The sequence below is a fragment of the Cyprinus carpio genome, chromosome B17 (assembly GCF_018340385.1).
Source record: "Cyprinus carpio isolate SPL01 chromosome B17, ASM1834038v1, whole genome shotgun sequence".
NCBI lineage: Eukaryota > Metazoa > Chordata > Actinopteri > Cypriniformes > Cyprinidae > Cyprinus > Cyprinus carpio.
In genome coordinates this window covers 11,733,193-11,752,240 of record NC_056613.1, presented here as the reverse complement: position 1 = coordinate 11,752,240, position 19,048 = coordinate 11,733,193, and the positions used below count along the sequence as shown (strand labels likewise).

Below are 19,048 nucleotides of genomic sequence, written 5' to 3'. Positions count from 1 at the left end.
TCAGATGTGTGTAGCACATTTTGCGGAGGATGAGGACTGTTTCCTGTGAGAGTACAATACCAGTGTCTTTTTCTATAAAGTGGGGCAGTTCCAACTTTGCAAGGACAGTCTGGTGCTTCTGACTCACAGCCTGTAAGTACGTTTTTTATATTTAAGGAATTTGCCACTAATGATTCAAATGTGAGTTTTGAGCAGTGTAGAGTAGCACTTGTTATTTGTCGTTTCTCCAGACATGGTTTTATTTTTAGGCAGCGCGATACGCAACGCATCGTACACTGTTAAATACTATTAAAAGACAGTATTAAGTCATTATAATCAGTAATTATGTCCCCACTGGATGCAACAAATACCTTGTTTAAAATGGGTTTTTACTGTTTTTGTCTTGTCGTGCCGCATCACACAGTATGTTTAGACACAGGACCTCACAGTATGGTAAGGGTGTAACATTTCCATCACGCTTGAGGTATTCAGCCAATCACAACGCACTGGATAGCTGGGTAGTGAGTGTTCACATAGTTTTTTTAGCAACAATAATGTACATTATGTGCAAACATTATGTGTTTTTTGAACCTTAAACCGCATAAACACATTGCATTACGCCAAATACACAACATAATGTTCTTTTTAGCAATGTCATAAAGCCCCTTTAAATCAAACATAGAAATCTATCATTGCACATATTAGTTCATTGGTGATTTAACTTTGACAAAGTGAGTCTTAGTACAGGCACTTAACAAATTTCCCCTTGTCTCAAGATTCTGAGTTTGGAGAATGAGAAGTTTCTAGAAACGGTTACAAAATGGCATGCACTGCCCTGGCATGTCCTGGGTTCACACAGTGTAATAGAGGAGAATAAGATATATCAATAAATTGTATTGTAGCTGGCATTTTATTGAACAATTGTTGTAAATCACATGACCAGTTCCATTGCAATAGGTGGTAGGCTACAAAGCCTCAGGAAGCTACATCTCAACTGTTGTTTGATAAAATGGCAAATTTTCATAAGTATGTTAGATGCCAGGGGCGCCACCAGGAATTTTGGGCCCCATGACAAAAAAATCTAATTGGGCCCCCTCTGCGCAGCTGTTGTCACCACATCTCTAGGACCTAACTGTCCCATCAAAAGCTTTACATAACTCTAATCAAAGCCTTGCAACTGTCTTGCTGCTTGTAGTTCAATACTAGTACTAGCACAATATTAACTGCTGGTGATTTGTAAATGCAAGTCTGCATACAGTATGCAGTTCACTATTTGTGTGCAAGATTAAAAGCCATCATAAAAATGTCCTTAAAGCAATATTATGTAACATTTTTTACCTTAAAATGTAGGATGCACACAATGCATGTCGATATACATATATACTGTGATATAAACAGTATATTAAAATATGCCATATACCAATAAATGACACTAACACTACAGAACATTGACACAAATTACTTATAGTTCTGTATTACCACCACTTGATTACATACATTATATACGATAGATTTGCATGTGTGTGTGTGTGTGTGTGTAAGCTTCTCAAATAAATTGCCCTTCATGATGGGAATAATAAAGTCTGTATCTATAGATGTCATTTAATGGCCAAAATTCAGTCTAAATGAACACATCCAACTGGATTATTTTAATATTGTCTGTAACTTACATGCAGGTTGAGGTAAGCTACTCATTGTTTCTAACTGCATCCAGTACAGACAGGAGGTTGTTTTTTTTTTTGTTTTTTTATTTATGTCATAATGGTCATTATGTGAGAAAATTATTTGTGTTTGATTTCTGTCATTAATAAATATTTCATTTTCTTTTTTGTTATGGTAAAAAAAGAGCAAGAGAGACAGAGAACCCCACACAGACTCCTTGGAATGATGCTAAGTCATTAACACAGTGTTGCTCATCTTCTTCACTGGGACAGGGAGGGGTGCAGTTATGGGGAGACTGGGGTGCTGCTGACTCATCTGTTGTTAAGTCTGATAAAAGGGGCATGGACAATGATTTAATATGAATATCTTGCTAAACGTCTCCCTGCACTGATTTAATGTTGATGAAATGTAGGTTGACACTAGCCTGCAGCTAGCTATCTTATTTCACTTTGGACAACAGGTTAATACCACTCACAGACTAAAGGCTAACGTTACCCACCTTTCTTGGTGAAAAACTGGGATACAGAACAACACCCTTTCTTTTGTCTTTCCTCTCTTTCCTTTTCTGAAAACCAGATTTTATTTGACTACACAACATTATGGTCTCTGTATTTCTAGCGCGCCGTGCATTGATTGACTGTCTGCAACTAACTAAACACCGTCACTGATGAGTGCGCTAAGGCAGGACCAAACCATTTCATGCAGATACAGGGGGGTGGTTGGTCAATATGGATATTTTATTTTTTGGTCAATGGTGATCTTTAACTTTTATTGCCAAAATAAGTAAAATCAAAGACATCATTCATTTTATTATTATTTGAAATATACTCAATGATGATGGTTTATATAGTGTATAATATAATAAAAAAAAAAATATTAGTTTTTACCTATTTTTTGGAATTGTCCTAACTTTTCCCCCCTATACGGCGCCCATGTTAGATGCTAAAGCTTTAAAATAATAGATTTTTAATATCATTTTGGTCTACAAATGTTTGCAGTAAGAACGATCAGAAATTTGAATACAGCTCAACAACGGGGATTCCTTTAAGACAAAATTCCCTAGATGGGAAAGTCCGCCCTTTACCTCGAATCGGTTCTTTTGAACAGTTCGATTTAGTGAACCGGTTAGTTTGATTCCTTTACATCATACCGTTTTTAGCAAATCACGTGCTCTTAGAGGTCTAGACAATAAATGCTACTTATTAAAACCAACTATCATATACTAATTTCAATGAGTATGTGACTTGTTATTGTCTCGAGAACGGCTTGGACCAAGATTGACCGGTTTTGGTAAGACCGATTGATAAGATTCGGCTCAAAAGAACAATTAGCTCGCGCATAAGACACCTCCCCTCCTTCCGTTTTAACTGTGGATGTTGTTGATTATGTACCTTATACGTTTTTGGGGGATTTATCACTACAAAGCTGTTTCTTCGTGCCGTTTACTCTTAAGACATGTATGTCTGCAATCTCGTCGTATTTCTGTGCTGTGCGGTATGTAAAACTTTAAACCAATTCAGTTTTATATGGTAGCCTATATAAATTATTATTATTAAATTGAACAATTGCAAATAGCAGCTAACTTAATTCACGTGATGTGTGTACTACTAGGCATCTTTGGTTTCCTCTTGTGTAATTTAGATGGAAAATGTGTGCCTTTTTATTGTTTGAGTCACTTGTCAAAAGTTGCTAAAAGTTGCTAGGGTAGTGTGAGAAGTTGCTAAATTTAGCAACAAAATTGCTAAAAATATAATACTGCTCACTGTATATAATATCTAAAACGCGCCCGACATCGACAATCACTAGAGGAACACAGAAATGTATGGAATTGGTTTGTACTATATTTGTTGATTGCTATTTTAAAAATATTTGTATACAATTTAGTGTAAAATACTGTAGTATAAACATACTAAACGTATTGGTCTTTTAAGTTTCACTTTCGATTTTTTTGTCGCATAGCTTAGCCTATTGGTTTATGATCGTTTTAAGTTACCCATCATCTTATGGTTGAGAAAGCATGCTTGAAAAGAATTTCAACAAACTTTAATTTCATATTTTATCTGTTAAGTGCAGTTTTTCCGTGTTTCAGGTGTTAACTGTAGGACTGACAGAAGGCAGGCTCCGGCGCACGAGACGCGGCGCCTGTGAGTACGGGACTTACCAGCACGAGGGAAACACCTGCTGTCTTTGTCCCACAGGTAAGATCAAATATGTTCACACATACACGGTATAACGTTATATTGTTAGCGAGGTGGACATCGTTTCTTATTTCACATCAAACGTGTTGCGTTAGGGTTTGAGTAGGTTTACATTCAGCAGGGCTTTATTTTTCTGGTTGAAGATCCATCTTATTACGTGGCTACCTAACAAACAAACAAATAAATAACGTTAATAGGCTATTGGCAATGTTGCCAACTAATTTTCAGGGGAAGTTGCTAAAGGAATGTTGATTTGCTGCTTAAAGTTGCTAAATGACACACAAAAAAAAATCACAAAAAAAATCACACACACACACACAAAAATTACGTTGTGATGTCATTGTATGATGACATCATGTAATTACAATGCATAATTGTGTCACTACATCAAGTCTCAACAAAAAAAATATTTTATAGATGTTCATTTAGATTGGTTTGTAAAATAATATAACGTAACAATATTAAAATATAACTATTTTTGAATACAACACTGAATTTTTTTTTTAATTTTTGAACAATTACAATTTAAGTTTTTTTTTTTTAAATTAGCTAGTAAACTAGTAAAACTACACATTCTTAACAATTATAATTTTAAGCAGTGTATTAGCAGTTAGTTAGTATGCTACACTTTAAGAACTAAATATAGGACACAATCTACTATGTTAATATTAAGGAATTTTATGTATTGATGTTTAACAGGTTTTTTTTTTTTTTTTTTTTTTTTTAACCTGCATTTAAAATTACTCAATATATTTTGTGTGGTCGGGTTACAGGGTTACAATGGATAATGAATAATGGGTAAAAGATAATGTCCTGGAAAATTACTAGTACCTTATCCATTTTTCTAGATATTTTTCTTACAGTGTACTAACAGATCAACAGTCGCAGGTACAAGCTACTAACAAGGTGTATCATAAATGAACAATTATTAAATTATTATTATTAAATTGAACAATTGCAAATAGCAGCTAACTTAATTCACGTGATGTGTGTACTACTAGGCATCTTTGGTTTCCTCTTGTGTAATTTAGATGGAAAATGTGTGCCTTTTTATTGTTTGAGTCACTTATCAAAAGTTGCTAAAAGTTGCTAGGGTAGTGTGAGAAGTTGCTAAATTTAGCAACAAAATTGCTAAGTTGGCAACACTGGCTATTGGTTTAAGATAATATGAACAAAGTAATTGTAATCCAAGTTATTTCTATGGATCACTTAGTCTTATTTCTTTCACATTCATATATTCTAACTGATTTTTGTATTTCAAAACAATTTTATATTCCAGCGTAGTGATATGAGTCACAAAAGTAACCTCAGTATGTTGGGTAAACGTTTTTTTTGTTTACTTAGAAATATGTTGGTTAGAAGGAGGTATATTTTTGATTGGTAAGTGGTAGTTTTTTGTATGGTTAGTGTGTGACCATGGAGCACAAAACCACTCATAAGTAGCACGGGTATATTTGTAGCAATAGCCAAAAATACATTGTATGGGTCAAAATTATAATTTTTTCTTTTATGCCAAACATTAGATAGATAGATAGATAGATAGATAGATAGATAGATAGATAGATAGATAGATAGATACAATGAACAAAATTATAAACCCAACACTTTTGTTTTTGCCCCCATTTTTCATGAGCTGAACTCAAAGATCTAAGACTTTTTCTATGTACACAAAAATTCTATTTCTCTCAAATATTGTTCACAAATCTGTCTAAATCTGTGTTAGTGAGCACTTCTCCTTTGCCGAGATAATCCATCCACCTCACAGGTGTGGCATATGAAGATGCTGATTAGAAAGCATGATTATTGCACAGGTGTGCCTTAGGCTGGCCACAATAAAAGGCCACTCTAAAATGTGCAGTTTTACTGTATTCGGGGGTCCGAAAACCAGTCAGTATCTGGTGTGACCACCATTTGCCTCATGCAGTGCAACACATCTCCTTCGCATACAGTTGATCAGGTTGTTGATTGTGGAATGTTGGTCCACTCCTCTTCAATGGAACTGGAACACGTCGTATACACCGATCCAGAGCATCACAAACATGCTCGATGGATGACATGTCCAGTGAGTATGCTGGCCATGTAAGAACTGGGATGTTTTCAGCTTCCAGGAATTGTGTACAGATCCTTGCAACATGGGGCCATGCATTATCATGCTGCAACATGAGGTGATGTTCATGGATGAATTGCACAACAATGGGCCTCAGGATCTTGTCACGTCCATCAGTAAAATGCACTTGTGTTCATTGTCCATAACATACGCCTGCCCTTACCATAACCCCCCCACCACCATAGGCCACTCGATCCACAACACTGACATCAGCAAAACGCTCACCCACACGACGCCATACACACTGTCTGCCATCTGCCCTGTACAGTGAAAACCGGGATTCATCCGTGAAGAGAACACCTCTCCAAAGTGCCAGTAGCCATTAAATGTGAGCATTTGCCCACTCAAGTCTGTTACGACGACAAACTGCAGTCAGGTCAAAGCCCCGATGAGGACGACGAGCATGCAGATGAGCTTGCCTGAGACGGTTTCTGACAATTTGTGCAGAAATTCTTTGGTTATGCAAACCGATTGTTGCAGCAGCTGTCCGGGTGGCTGGTCTCAGACGATCTTGGATGTGTAGGTCCTGGGCTGGTGTGGTTACATGTGGTCTGCGGTTGTGAGGCTGGTTGGATGTACTGCCAAATTCTCTGAAACGCCTTTGGAGACAGCTTATGGTAGAGAAATGAACATTCAATTCACAGGCAACAGCTCTGGTGGACATTCCTGCAGTCAGCAAGCCAATTGCACGCTCTCTCAAAACTTGCGACATCTGTGGCATTGTTCTGTGTGATAAAACTGCACATTTTAGAGTGGCCTTACACCTGTGCAATAATCATGCTGTTTAATCAGCATCTTGATATGCCACACCTGTGAGGTGGATGGATTATCTCGGCAAAGGAGAAGTGCTCACTAACACAGATTTAGACAGATTTGTGAACAATATTTGAGAGATATAGGCCTTTTGTGTACATAGAAAAAGTCTTAGATCTTTGAGTTCAGCTCATGAAAAATGGGGGCAAAAACAAAAGTGTTGCATTTATAATTTCGTTCAGTGTAGATCAGGGGGTCGGCAACCTACGGCACACGTGCCAACAGTGGCACGCAGAGGGATAATCGCTGGTACGCGAGCAATAGGGAAAACTGCATACTGACGTACATTTTGAGGTAATAACTTCTCATAGTCACACAGCCTGTTAGGAGCTATAAATACTCTTAAAGTGTGAGAATTAACTTGCTCTAGTCTACGGATGTGCGCGCGACTGCTGCACATATTGCACTTAAGATCAAAGCCTTGGCGGTCTAACAGGTCTAATAGATGTCATAATTGTCAATGTGATTATGAATAATATAATAGTAGTAGGGGTTTGGTTTTAATGTTAGCAGAAGGAGAAGCAGAAGCATCAGCTCAACGGGAGCGAGGTAAGATAAAGCTGCAAATCATTTAATATTAGTTAACTTTTAACGATATGTTTATGGTAGAAATGTTAAATTACTGAAAGCTATATCCAGTAATGCAAACTACTCAAATTTTTTTTCTTCTCAAATATGGCAACTTGATTTTGAGAAAGAGAGAGAGAGAGAGAGAGAGAAGGGTGTAAATTGTGTGCGTCTGTCACTCTATTTTACCCCCCTCCTTGCTGAGAAATATAATGTAGCAATTCAGTATTGATTAATAAATGTCATGTGGCAGCACTGAAAACAAGTTTATGAGCTTCTGAATGTTACTTTTTGCACAGCGCGATCAGATCTCTGTGTGCCAGTGGTGTGTGTGTGCGCGAGCATCAATTAAAGCAGTGCATTAATATAGAACGGTGATTAAACTGTACAGTTTTAATGCATAGGACTTGTCACACATACACACACACATACAGTGGTGTTCAGTATAGTCACACTGTATATCTTTTATTTAAGAATCTTTTGAAAAGATTGTTTTAATGTTTATGAATTGTATCTTCAGAAACTATTTGGATGAAAATCAAATAGGCCTTTAGTTTTTTTTTTAATCTTATTTTAAAATGTGTATGTGCTGTAGAAAGCATTCTGTATAATACAGAATCCATTAAAAAAAGGGGGGGGGGGGGGTTGTGGGCACAGTGGTTAACCAGAAAAACTAAAAATGGCACGTCATGCTGAAAACGTTGCCGACCCATAGATAGATAGAAAGATAGATAGATAGATTCAGCTTAGCAATATAAAGTTCAGTAGAGATCATGTTCCATGAAGATATTTTGTAAATTTCCTACCGTTATTATATCAAAACTTAATTTTTGATTAGTAATAAGCATTGCTAAGGACTTCATTTGGACAACTTTAAAGGTGATTTTCTCGATATTTGTTTTTTGTTTTTCACCCTCAGATTCCAGATTTTCAAATAGTTTTATCTCAGCCAAATATTGCCCCATCCTAACAATCCATACATCAATGGAAGAACTTTCAGTCAATTTAAAAAAAAAAACTGACCCTTATGACTGGTTTTGTGTAATTATCAGAAACCAAAGGATGTTCTGGAGTATACAAATTTGTGTATTTGTGTGTGTTACAGGTTACCAGGTCATTAAAGACTGCACCGATAAAAATGAAACAAATTGTGAGAGGTGTAAGGATGGCACCTATATGGATCACCCGAACAGTGAATACAAATGCCAGCCTTGTAAAGTCTGTGATTCCAATGGTAGGTCCTAACACCTTGTTAGTTTTGTCAGTTAAATTGTGATTTTCTGCAAATCAGTGTTTTTTGTTTTGTTTTACTATCTAATAAACGTGAATTTTAACAGATGGGCAGTAAACAGTCAATTCTTATTTAGAAAATATTTGCCAAAACATCACTAATGCCAGTGATGGGGCTGTTTTCAAAGAATAGTATTGTACTTCTTGAAGCCCAAATGTAAGCATAGGCAAAACTAATTTTAAAAAGTCTTATTTCTGCTTTCTCTCCTTCCAATAGCAAACATGGACACGAAGGAGAGATGTTCACCATATTACAACACTGTCTGCTGGTGCAAAGAAAATTTTTACTGTGACAAGCGTGACGAGTGCAAGGCCTGTTATTCCTGTGACATGTATGTAGTCGGACAAAAGCCCTTTTCTCTCTGAAATGAATGACAGATATCTGTGTGCTTAGAAAGTTAGAATGGAAGTTACTGTAAAAAGCTGTGTGCATGCACGTTGCTCCCATTCAGACCAAATACAATATGTGCTAAAGCAGACTCAGTTTGGGGAAAATACTGAAATGATCCTGACATAAGTTATCTTTTTTTTCTTCCTCTCTTAAAAAGACAAAATAGAAAAGTAACAGCAATTCTTGTGATTTACATAACAATAGATAGCACTATGAAATAACTGTAACCCTTATAGGATACAGATGGTAAAGCTGTACTAAAGGTTCGCAAGGGTTTTTTTTTTTTTCTTCAATTTTTTGATTTTTTTATTTAGTGTTTATGGGTTTTTTGATTTTTGATTGGGTTTGTTTTTGGTTTTTTGATTTTTTTGATTTTTTTTTTTATTATATATTGGTTTTCAGTTTATGATTCTGTCTTCTCTGTTTGCCTATTGTTTACCCAACAGGTGTGAGGAACTTGGAGTGAAACAACAATGCACAAAAACCAACAACACTGTGTGCCATGATGCCAAAGAGCCTGTACATCCACAATCCACAAGCACAGGCAAGGGCTGCTTTATCACTGATTTCAGTACATGTTAAAATGCCAGTGTCCCAAGAGCACTTCTGTGTACTCACAGTATAAGCAATAACTCAAAAAAGTCCTCTAAAGTATATGCAGTATAAATGCTAAGTACATTACAGAGAATTGACTAATATGATTGCTTATTTCAGGGACCATTGTAGCCTTTGTGGTGTTGCTCATACTTTTGGCTGGTGTTGGTGCAGTGGTGTTCTGGCTATGGAGAAAACACAAGCTTTGTTTTAAGGAAAAACAGAGCGTACTGAATCATGAGGTAATTTTTTCTTATTCTAAGCTTTCGTCGCACCCTTGTGGTGTTACAGTGGAACGGCATGTTAATTTTTTGTTTGCATTTTCAAAACTTTTGTGACTGATGAATATGCTTGTGTTTCCCCATATAGGAAGACCTTCCCCTGAAAGGTATGTTTGCTAGTGAGAACTATTTGATATGTTTGCATGTTTTTTAAAGGCATCAAATATCAGTATCCTCCTTTGAAATGGTCATTGTTTTTTTTGGCATCAAATTTGTTGAATTCATGTTCAGTTCATTCACTAATTTTGATTACCAATAAGTAATATGTGATATTATCACCTTTTTACCCAGTTATTTGTTGGTAAATAACTATTTAAAATAACCATTAAAATAAACGCATGCCTTATTTTAGCCCCTATAGATGGAACGTTTCTGGAGAAAATAAAGTCATTAGTTCACAGTTCAAATAATAGCAGGATAATAAGCTTAAATCAGTGCTGTCTTCTTTTTCTGTGTAGATTTAGACCTGAACCCTCACCTATCAGAAATTGCTGATGTTCTGGGCTGGAAAACAATGAAACGTGTTGCCCACCACAGTGGGATAAGCAAAACTGGTATTGAGGAACATGAGCTTAATCACCGTAACGATGTGAAAGAACAGACCTTCGCACTTCTGCAAGCTTGGTCCCAGAGACAAGGTTTACATGGAGCCTACCCAGCTCTCATCAAAACTCTTCGTCACATGAACGAAAGAAGAAAAGCAGATGAGATCCAGAAAATTATTGAGAAAGAAGCAATAGCTCTGCCATAGACTGAATGAGTTGTGAACTAAAAAATGCACAACATTAAATGATAACATTGTCTTGATATTAGATATTCATATTTCATATAGTTTTTTTCTACAGTTTGAAAATACCAGTAGCAGGATTTGAATTTCTTTACTTGTCTAAATGATGTTGATCAGTCAAAACAAAGATTCTAGATATGAATGGTTTGCTGTAGATTTGGTCATTGACAGCTAGCAGCATAATAACCAAAAATAGGTCATTTTAGACTGATCTGTAAACAAAGTCAAACAATTCAAGTCATTCACAATCACTTTTATTTTGGTGTCAATTGTCATTTTCTCTCAGTATACCTCCACTCAGAATTTATTTAGTAATTTCATTTTTATTTTATTTGTTTAATTAAACTGTTAGTGCTCAGCTACTTCACTTGAAATCATGATGTTTCAAGTAATTTGCTGAGTATATCTTCTGTACAAAATAATATTTTGTACAAATGTGGCAAATTGTCATATTCAGAGCCACAATGGCCCAAACTCAACCAATTTCCTTCAAATTCTCCCAGTTAGTCAAGCATATAAGGGCAAAATCATTTAGCAATTTCACAAATGTAGTGTTTTTACAGCTTTCTGATAAGACTATCATAGATTTGTTCACTGCCAGCTGGCAGAATGATAACCAAAAATAGGTCATTTTAGACTGATATAAAAACAATATAAATCAATCAGTGTCATTCAGTCTTATTTAAGTGTCAAATTTTTCTCTCCGTATATTTTTCTCTCCACCCTGACTTTTACTTGTAATTTAACATTGTTTTTAATGACTTAAAATGGTATCCTGTTTATCATAAGCAGGTTTTCAGAATGAATTGTATCATTGTTAACAATGTCATCTGTAAGTGCTGTCACTTTACTTGAAACAATAAAAGATGATTTTTCAAATAATTGCATTCATGTTTGCTGAGGCCAATTGCTGTACAAACTAAAATTATTTTGTAACAAATGTGCTCAAGCCTTTAAATGACACAATGGCTCAAACTCAACCAAATTGCTTCAAATTCTCAATTAGTCCAGCATATAGTGCAAAACCATTTTACAACTTTAGTGTTATCTCAGCTTTTTGATAAGCTAATATCAACTTACATTTCACATCACCTTATAACCTAATACTTTACATTACCTTGGGTTTAACCTAATACTTTACATTACCTTACATGACCTTATAACCTAATACACATTATTACATGACCTTATAACCTATATACCTTTACCTTATAATTACTTTACCTTACATGACCTTATAACCTAATACTTTAGACTCTCCTTCCATGCACCTTGTTGATTGTGTGAAGCTGCACCAGAATAACTATACAACATAGCTATAATGATAACACTGCATGTCATAAATTCATCCTTAGTCATATACTGTATATGAAAAAAAAAATCTCATAATGTGGACATTTTAAGAATCAGTGATAACATAAAATATTGTCTTATTTTTCATTTAAATCATTCCTATTTTTATACTGTTATTTCTAGACCTAATACTTTTCTTTTTAAGATTACTTACCATGAGTAATTTTCTTTTTATTGTTTATTGATTTAGTGTTGATTTTTGTTTTATTGTACAACATTCGAATAATTTTCTGATCCTCTGATCTAAATGTTGTGTCAGCAGTGAATGTCCTCGTAAGACTAATTTATTTTTCTCTGTAACTCCAGTTCCTCACTGAAAAGAAATCTCAAGGGGCTGGAGTGCCACTTCACCTGGGATCTGGGGCAATATCGAAATGAGCTCCAGGGTTTGAGGAGGAACATGCAAGATGTGGAGCAGCAGGCGTGCATCAGACTGATCCACCATTACAACCTGCTAGGCTACATCCAACAGGCCCTTGGCTTCAATACAGAGGCGCTGATGTATCTTAAATACACAATAAATCTGTTGAATAGAGAGAGATCTAACAGCAAAACAGCTGGATAGAACTAAATAGATGTTTTAAAGTTCAACTTTGTAAATAGTGGCTCATATTGAGAGTGTGCTTGGCCAATCAATGTATACTTACGTCACGGGTAGTACCAGTTGTGCTGGTTAGACCCTGCTCCGGTGTAGGAGCTAATATGGGGTGCATTCCAAACGGGATATATCACAATCCCAAAAAGAAAACAATCATGGCCGCCATATTGAAGGGTCGTTCCAAACCGAAGTGCTCAAAACTGGCCACTTCAAAAGGCCCTTCGGAATGAAGGATTTTGAAGGGTACAACTGATGGACACTTCAGGCTCCCATGATCCTTTGCGCAGATTCTTTGCATGATGACGGCGCCTCTGTGTGGGCATGTGATTATGACACAGAAGGGCACTTCAAAAAACATTTGTTTGGTCCACTACACCCTTCAAACCTTCGAAAATTTTACTCCGGAGGGTAAACCCTTTTGAAGGGATTAGGGCATTGGAAAGTGCCCTTCCGAATGGAACGCAGGGTTGGTTCTCGAAAAAGGCAGTCCGGTACTAAAATCGCACCCAGTTCCAGCGGTGCGAAAATGCCAAAAAAAGTGGATAGTTCCACAATTAGTTCTGGTACTATGAAAAGTTTCCCGCGGTGCAAAAGGCCCTTTAGTTAATGGTAATATCAACATTTCTTAATACATTATTAAAATCAAACATTTTATGTTGATATTTAATGGAACTGAGCTAACATGAACTAAAAATTGACAGCTGTATATTTATTGTAAACTAACGTAAAAATAAATAAATAAATACATAATCATATGTATTGCTCAATGTTACCAAAGTATTACCATTTTTTTATTGTAATATGGTAAATATGCAAATCACTTTTTACCTTTTTAACCTTTTTAACGGCAAGATACTTGGTCTTGTCCATATAATAATATCAATATTACTTTGGACCACAGAGTACAAAGTACAGCATGGACATGTTGTGCTGTAAAACCTGCATCTTAGGAGTTCATGCTTGATGAAGGCAGGCTTTAAACTTTATCACTGTCAATACTGAAGAAACGAAACCTAAGCCAGAATAGAAAATTTCCAAGAGAAGAATCCTGAGCTGACGTGTTTAATGACTTGGTTCAGGTAGATAAGCAGATGGTTTTATGAGCTTGATCATTATAAATACAGCATGATATCTCAGTGGCTCACTTAAAGAACAAATCAACACTGCTAGAAGAAACATCTCTCAAACCGGACCACTGACCATTATTATGGAGTAAGTTGTTTACCATTCAAATATGCAAAAATGCATGACAGATTTTTAGACTGTTTGTAGGATTGTGTAAAAATGTTGTAGTCTATTAAAAATGTTGATTATCTGTTCAATGGCTGCTAGATATTCTATATTTTTATGTAAACAAAAACACAGCATCTTTTTTTTTCTAAATGATTCTGTAACTCCAGCCTGAAACAACGCCTTCAGAAGCTGGAGTGCCACTTCACCTGGGATCTGGGATACAGTAAAAATGAACTCAAGGCGTTACGGGGTAACTTGAAAGATGTGAACCAGGAAAGATGTACTTGGCTGCTTCACTATTATAACCTGCTAGGCTACATCCAACAGACTCTCGGCTTCAATACAGAGGCGCTGACGTCCCTGCACAAAGCAGAAAGTGTGATTCAGGAGCAGGGAACAGAAGAAGCTGGAGTCCGGCTGCAGGTCAACAAAGCTAACCTGGCTTGGGTCTACTTCCTTATGGGAGAGATGAATAAGAGCAAAGGATACCTAGAAGAGGTGGAGAGTCTTCAGGGCAAGCATCCTGCTCCTCCTGGATGTGCTCTACATCCTGAAGTCAGTGGAGAAAAGGGCTGGACGCTGGTGAAGTTCAACAAGTCCAAGAAGCGTCAGGCGATTGATTATTTTAAGATGGCTTTAAATGCAGAACCAGCGAGGAAAGAATGGCACAAAGGTCTTGCCATAGCTATGTTAAAAACATATAAAATTCATAATGGGTCTCCACAGCTTAATGAAGAGATTCTAAAACTGTTGAAAATTGCACATGAGAATGAACCAAACAATTTGCTCCTTCACGCTCTTTATTTAGAAAAACAGTCTGAGGTGCAACTAGAAAACAATGAGAGACAGATGCAAGATTTACTAGAGAAAGCTCTTGAAACCGGAGACCTGGAGTGTTTGGGTTCTATTTTCAGGTATTTTGGAACCATTTCTGTAGATAAATCTGTTGAAGCAGCAGAGAGAGCTCGAGAAAAGTTCCCTGCCTCAAATAGAGTGTTGAAATGTCTGGCAAATTGCTACAAATGGAAGGTTTTCAATGTGAAGGAAGACAACATGGAAAGGAAGACACTGGCTAGGAAATCCACTGAGCTGTTTGAGGAGGTTGTCAGACATTATCCTGACTCACTCAGAGAAACGGTAGCCCTTGCATCAATGCACATGTATGCAGGCAACAGGGAGAGAGCAGATGAAATTTACAAGCAGCTCCTGTCAGAGATAGAAGATTTCCCTCCCCACAGCCAACAGTATATTTACTATTGTTATGCCTGCTATCTATACAACTACAGACGGTTAGAAGATTCAATCAACTTTCACATGAAAGTGGCAGAAATCCCAGCTATTTCAGATGACAAAAAGAAGAGCATTAGCATTCTTAAAAAAATTACAATGAATCGTAAAAATCCTCGCCGTGAGGAAATTTGGAATTTTCTGGAAAGAATTCATATTGATGATTAAAATGTGCTTTAATGCAACAACCCTCAAAAATCACTACGGATGATGTTCTCTGTTTTACTTGATGGAAAACTATAATGTAGAAATTGTGCTCTGCCAGGAAATTAGAACTTTTTGAACTTATTGTAAAAATATGTATTTAATATTTCTCTCTTTTTACCTATGTGGAGGTCTTTACCTATTTAATGGCATTGTGTGAATGACTGAAGCCATTTAGGCCATTTGGCACCTATTTTAAAAGAATGTCATCAGAAGAACATTTAACCCAGGACAATAGAAAAACATAAATAAATATAAATAGTTTTCTCTGTATAATGAATTTCCAGAAAGACAAGTGGACATTTCTTAAGTCTTTATTCAAGGATATAAAGTGCAGTAATTTTCCATTCCATAAAAAAAATCACTTGTTAAATGGAACTTGTTAAGAAAAATTATATAATAAATCTTTCATGCTTATAATGACTTCATCTCCTGTTTCTGAGTGAAGAATTGATTTTGAAAACACACTGAATTTGAAATTGCCCGATGAAGATATCTAACAGCAAAAACAGGTGGAACCAACAAAATAATTTTTAAAGGCAGATTGACTTTGTAAACACTAACACAAATATTCAGTATAATATGGTGAATATGCAAATCTCCTCAAATGTCTGAACATCCAATCAGAAATACAGTCGGGTCACACCCACATAACAGCATCAACATCAAAAGATCCAAATGTTAATTGTAAACAAAATGTCTGGAATATATCTAATGATTATCCATGGTGCTTTAAAGTCGTTAAAATAAGCTACTAGTTTCTAAGCTACTAGTGTCACCTAGCGTAAATACAGCTATAATAAAGCATATTTCAAACCACCTTTGTCTCCCCCAACTCCAGCATCACAAATACAGCTCTTTATGGGTCTATAAAACTGAAGGCATGTCTCAACAGGTAAAAGTTGGTGTCTTTCAATAAAAAGTCCAACAAATTAAGTTTAGCTGTCAAGAAGAAACTCTGCAAGCTCGTCGGCTCGATTTAAACTTAAACATTCCATCAAATTCCTCTATCTTGTAAAAAACACTAGTGTTACCTCGTTTTACTCCATAGGAGGTATGCAAATACATGTTGACAGGCAGGTAGGACATCTCATCATTTCATTCAGACTGAATGTAATGATCAGACAATATAGACTAAATCTTTATGAAAAACATTAATTATCCTAGTTTTAATTTTCAATAAGTAGTTATTGTTGTATTAAATGCTGTGCTTTTTTTTTCAACACAGAAATTGTTCAAAATCAACGTCTTCAGTGATATAAAGCTTCATTCAGGACATGTCGCAATTTACAACAGTGACCTTCTACTTGGAGTTGCCACGTCCTCAGAAAACTGGTTAATTTCCAAGCATTTCTCGAGGCTTAGAATGCACGCTGCTAGTCGATGCAAATAAGGTGCAGGGAAAAATAATGTCAGGAAAAGTGTGACAAGGCTATAATTTGTGCTACATGGTTCAAAAAGGCTTGATACATTAACATATACAAACACACATAAACACAAACTAACAATCAGGGGTGCAACTGCAAATTTGATGAGGGGTATGTAAGATCATTGTTGGCTCCCCCCTGTATTCTAGCCCCTAACACTAACTCCCACAGAAAACTTTCTGAAAGTCAATGACCAAAAGCCAGTTAACTATCTTCTGCATGGAAGGATACAAACTCATCAGGGGTGAAAAAAGTGACAAAGGTTCAAACCCTCTTCACCATTTTCAATACCACAGGGAAAAAAAGTGTTTTGTATAACATCCCCTTTAACTCCAGATGGTTGTCCCTAGACAGTAGAACACTTCTGTTTAAATATTTTGGGCTTGTGTTTCTGGAGAAAATAAAGACATTTGATCACAGTTCAAATAATAGCAGGATAATAAGCTTAAATCGGTGCTGTCTTCTTTTACAGTGTAGATTTAGACCTGAACCCTCACCTATCAGAAATTGCTGATGTTCTGGGCTGGAAAACAATGAAACGTGTTGCCCACCACAGTGGGATAAGCAAAACTGGTATTGAGGAACATGAGCTTAATCACCGTAACGATGTGAAAGAACAAGACCTTCGCACTTCTGCAAGCTTGGTCCCAGAGACGAGGTTTACATGGAGCCTACCCAGCTCTCATCAAAACTCTTCGTCACATGAACGAAAGAAGAAAAGCAGATGAGATCCAGAAAATTATTGAGAAAAAAACAATAGCTCTGCCATAGACTGAATGAGAGTTGTGAACTAAAAAATGCACAACATTAAATGATAACGTTGTCTTGACATTAGATATTCATATTTCATATTTTGAAAACAGTTTGAAAATACCAGTAGCAGAATTTGAATTTCTTTACTTGTCTAAATGATGTTGATCAGTCAAAACAAAGATTCTAGATATGAATGGTTTGCTGTAGATTTGGTCATTGACAGCTGGCAGCATAATAACAAAAAATAGGTCATTTTAGACTGATCTGTAAACAAAGTCAAACAATTCATGTCATTCACAATCACTTTTATTTTGGTGTCAATTGTCCTTTTCTGTCAGTATACCTCCACCCTGAATTTATTTAGTAATTTTATTTTATTTTTAATGATTTGTTTAATTAAATTAGTCTGTTAGTGCTCAGCTACTTCACTTGAAATCATGAGGTTTCAACTAATTTGCTGAGTATATCTTCTGTACAAAATAAAATTTTGTACAAATGTGGCAAATCATCATATTCAGAGCCACAATGGCCCAAACTCAACCAATTTCCTTCAAATTCTCCCAGTTAGTCAGGCATATAAGGGCAAAATCATTTAGCAATTTCACAAATGTAGTGTTTTTCAGCTTTCTGATAAGACTATCATAGATTTGTTCACTGCCAGCTGGCAGAATGATAACCAAAAATAGGTCATTTTAGACTGATATAAAAACAATATAAATCAATCAGTGTCATTCAGTCTCATTTAAGTGTCAAATTTTTCTCTCCGTATATTTTTCTCTCCACCCTGACTTTAACTTGTAATTTAACATTATTTTTAAAAATGGTATCCTGTTTATCATAAGCAGGTTTTCAGAATGAATTGTATCGTTGTTAACAATGTCATCTGTAAGTGCTGTCACTTAACTTGAAACAATAAAGATGATTTTTCAAATAAATTGCAGTCATGTTTGCTGAGGCCAATTGCTGTACAAACTAAAATTATTTTGTAACAAATGTGGTCAAGCCTTTAAATGACACAATGGCTCAAACTCAACCAAATTGCTTCAAATTCTCAATTAGTCCAGCATATAGTGCAAAACCATTTTACAACTTTAGTGTTATCTCAGCTTTTTGATAAGCTAATATCAATGGTGTTTACACTTACATTAGATCACATCACCTTATAACCTAATACTTTACATTACCTTACATGACCTTATAACCTAATACTTTACATTACCTTACATTACCTTATAACCTAATACTTTACATTACCTTACATGACCTTATAACCTAATACTTTAGACTCTCCTTCCATGCACCCTTGTTGATTGTGTGAAGCTGCACCAGAATAACTATACAACATAGACAATATAGACTAAATCTTTATGAAAAACATTAATTATCCTAGTTTTAATTTTCAATAAGTAGTTATTGTTGTATTAAATGCTGTGCTTTTTTTTTCAACACAGAAATTGTTCAAAATCAACGTCTTCAGTGATAATATAAAGCTTCATTCAGGACATGTCGCAATTTACAACAGTG

General features: G+C 35.8%; 2 protein-coding genes across 2 annotated transcripts; both read left to right on the top strand.

Moving 5' to 3' along the window:
• Nucleotides 1-2,978: 2,978 nt before the first annotated feature.
• On the top strand, nucleotides 2,979-11,556 carry fas (Fas cell surface death receptor). Its single transcript, XM_042742235.1, has 8 exons — nucleotides 2,979-3,135; nucleotides 3,731-3,839; nucleotides 8,432-8,560; nucleotides 8,834-8,948; nucleotides 9,454-9,551; nucleotides 9,722-9,843; nucleotides 9,971-9,989; nucleotides 10,341-11,556. Exons 1-8 carry the CDS (start codon nucleotides 3,097-3,099, stop codon nucleotides 10,631-10,633), a joined length of 924 nt encoding a protein of 307 aa, XP_042598169.1. The 5' UTR covers nucleotides 2,979-3,096; the 3' UTR covers nucleotides 10,634-11,556.
• A 2,123-nt stretch (nucleotides 11,557-13,679) lies between these two features.
• Nucleotides 13,680-15,761, top strand: LOC109062097 (interferon-induced protein with tetratricopeptide repeats 1-like). The gene is made up of 2 exons (XM_019079186.2): nucleotides 13,680-13,832; nucleotides 14,021-15,761. Exons 1-2 carry the CDS (start codon nucleotides 13,828-13,830, stop codon nucleotides 15,306-15,308), a joined length of 1,293 nt encoding a protein of 430 aa, XP_018934731.1. The 5' UTR covers nucleotides 13,680-13,827; the 3' UTR covers nucleotides 15,309-15,761.
• The last annotated feature ends 3,287 nt before the right edge of the window (nucleotides 15,762-19,048 follow it).

Coding starts and splice junctions, on each gene's coding strand:
- fas (XM_042742235.1), top strand. CDS start 3,097: ATGTATGTCTGCAATCTCGTCGTATTTCTGTGCTGTGCG. Junction 8,561..8,833: donor TAAAGTCTGTGATTCCAATG/GTAGGTCCTAAC, acceptor TCCTTCCAATAG/CAAACATGGACACGAAGGAG. Junction 9,552..9,721: donor TCCACAATCCACAAGCACAG/GCAAGGGCTGCT, acceptor TGCTTATTTCAG/GGACCATTGTAGCCTTTGTG.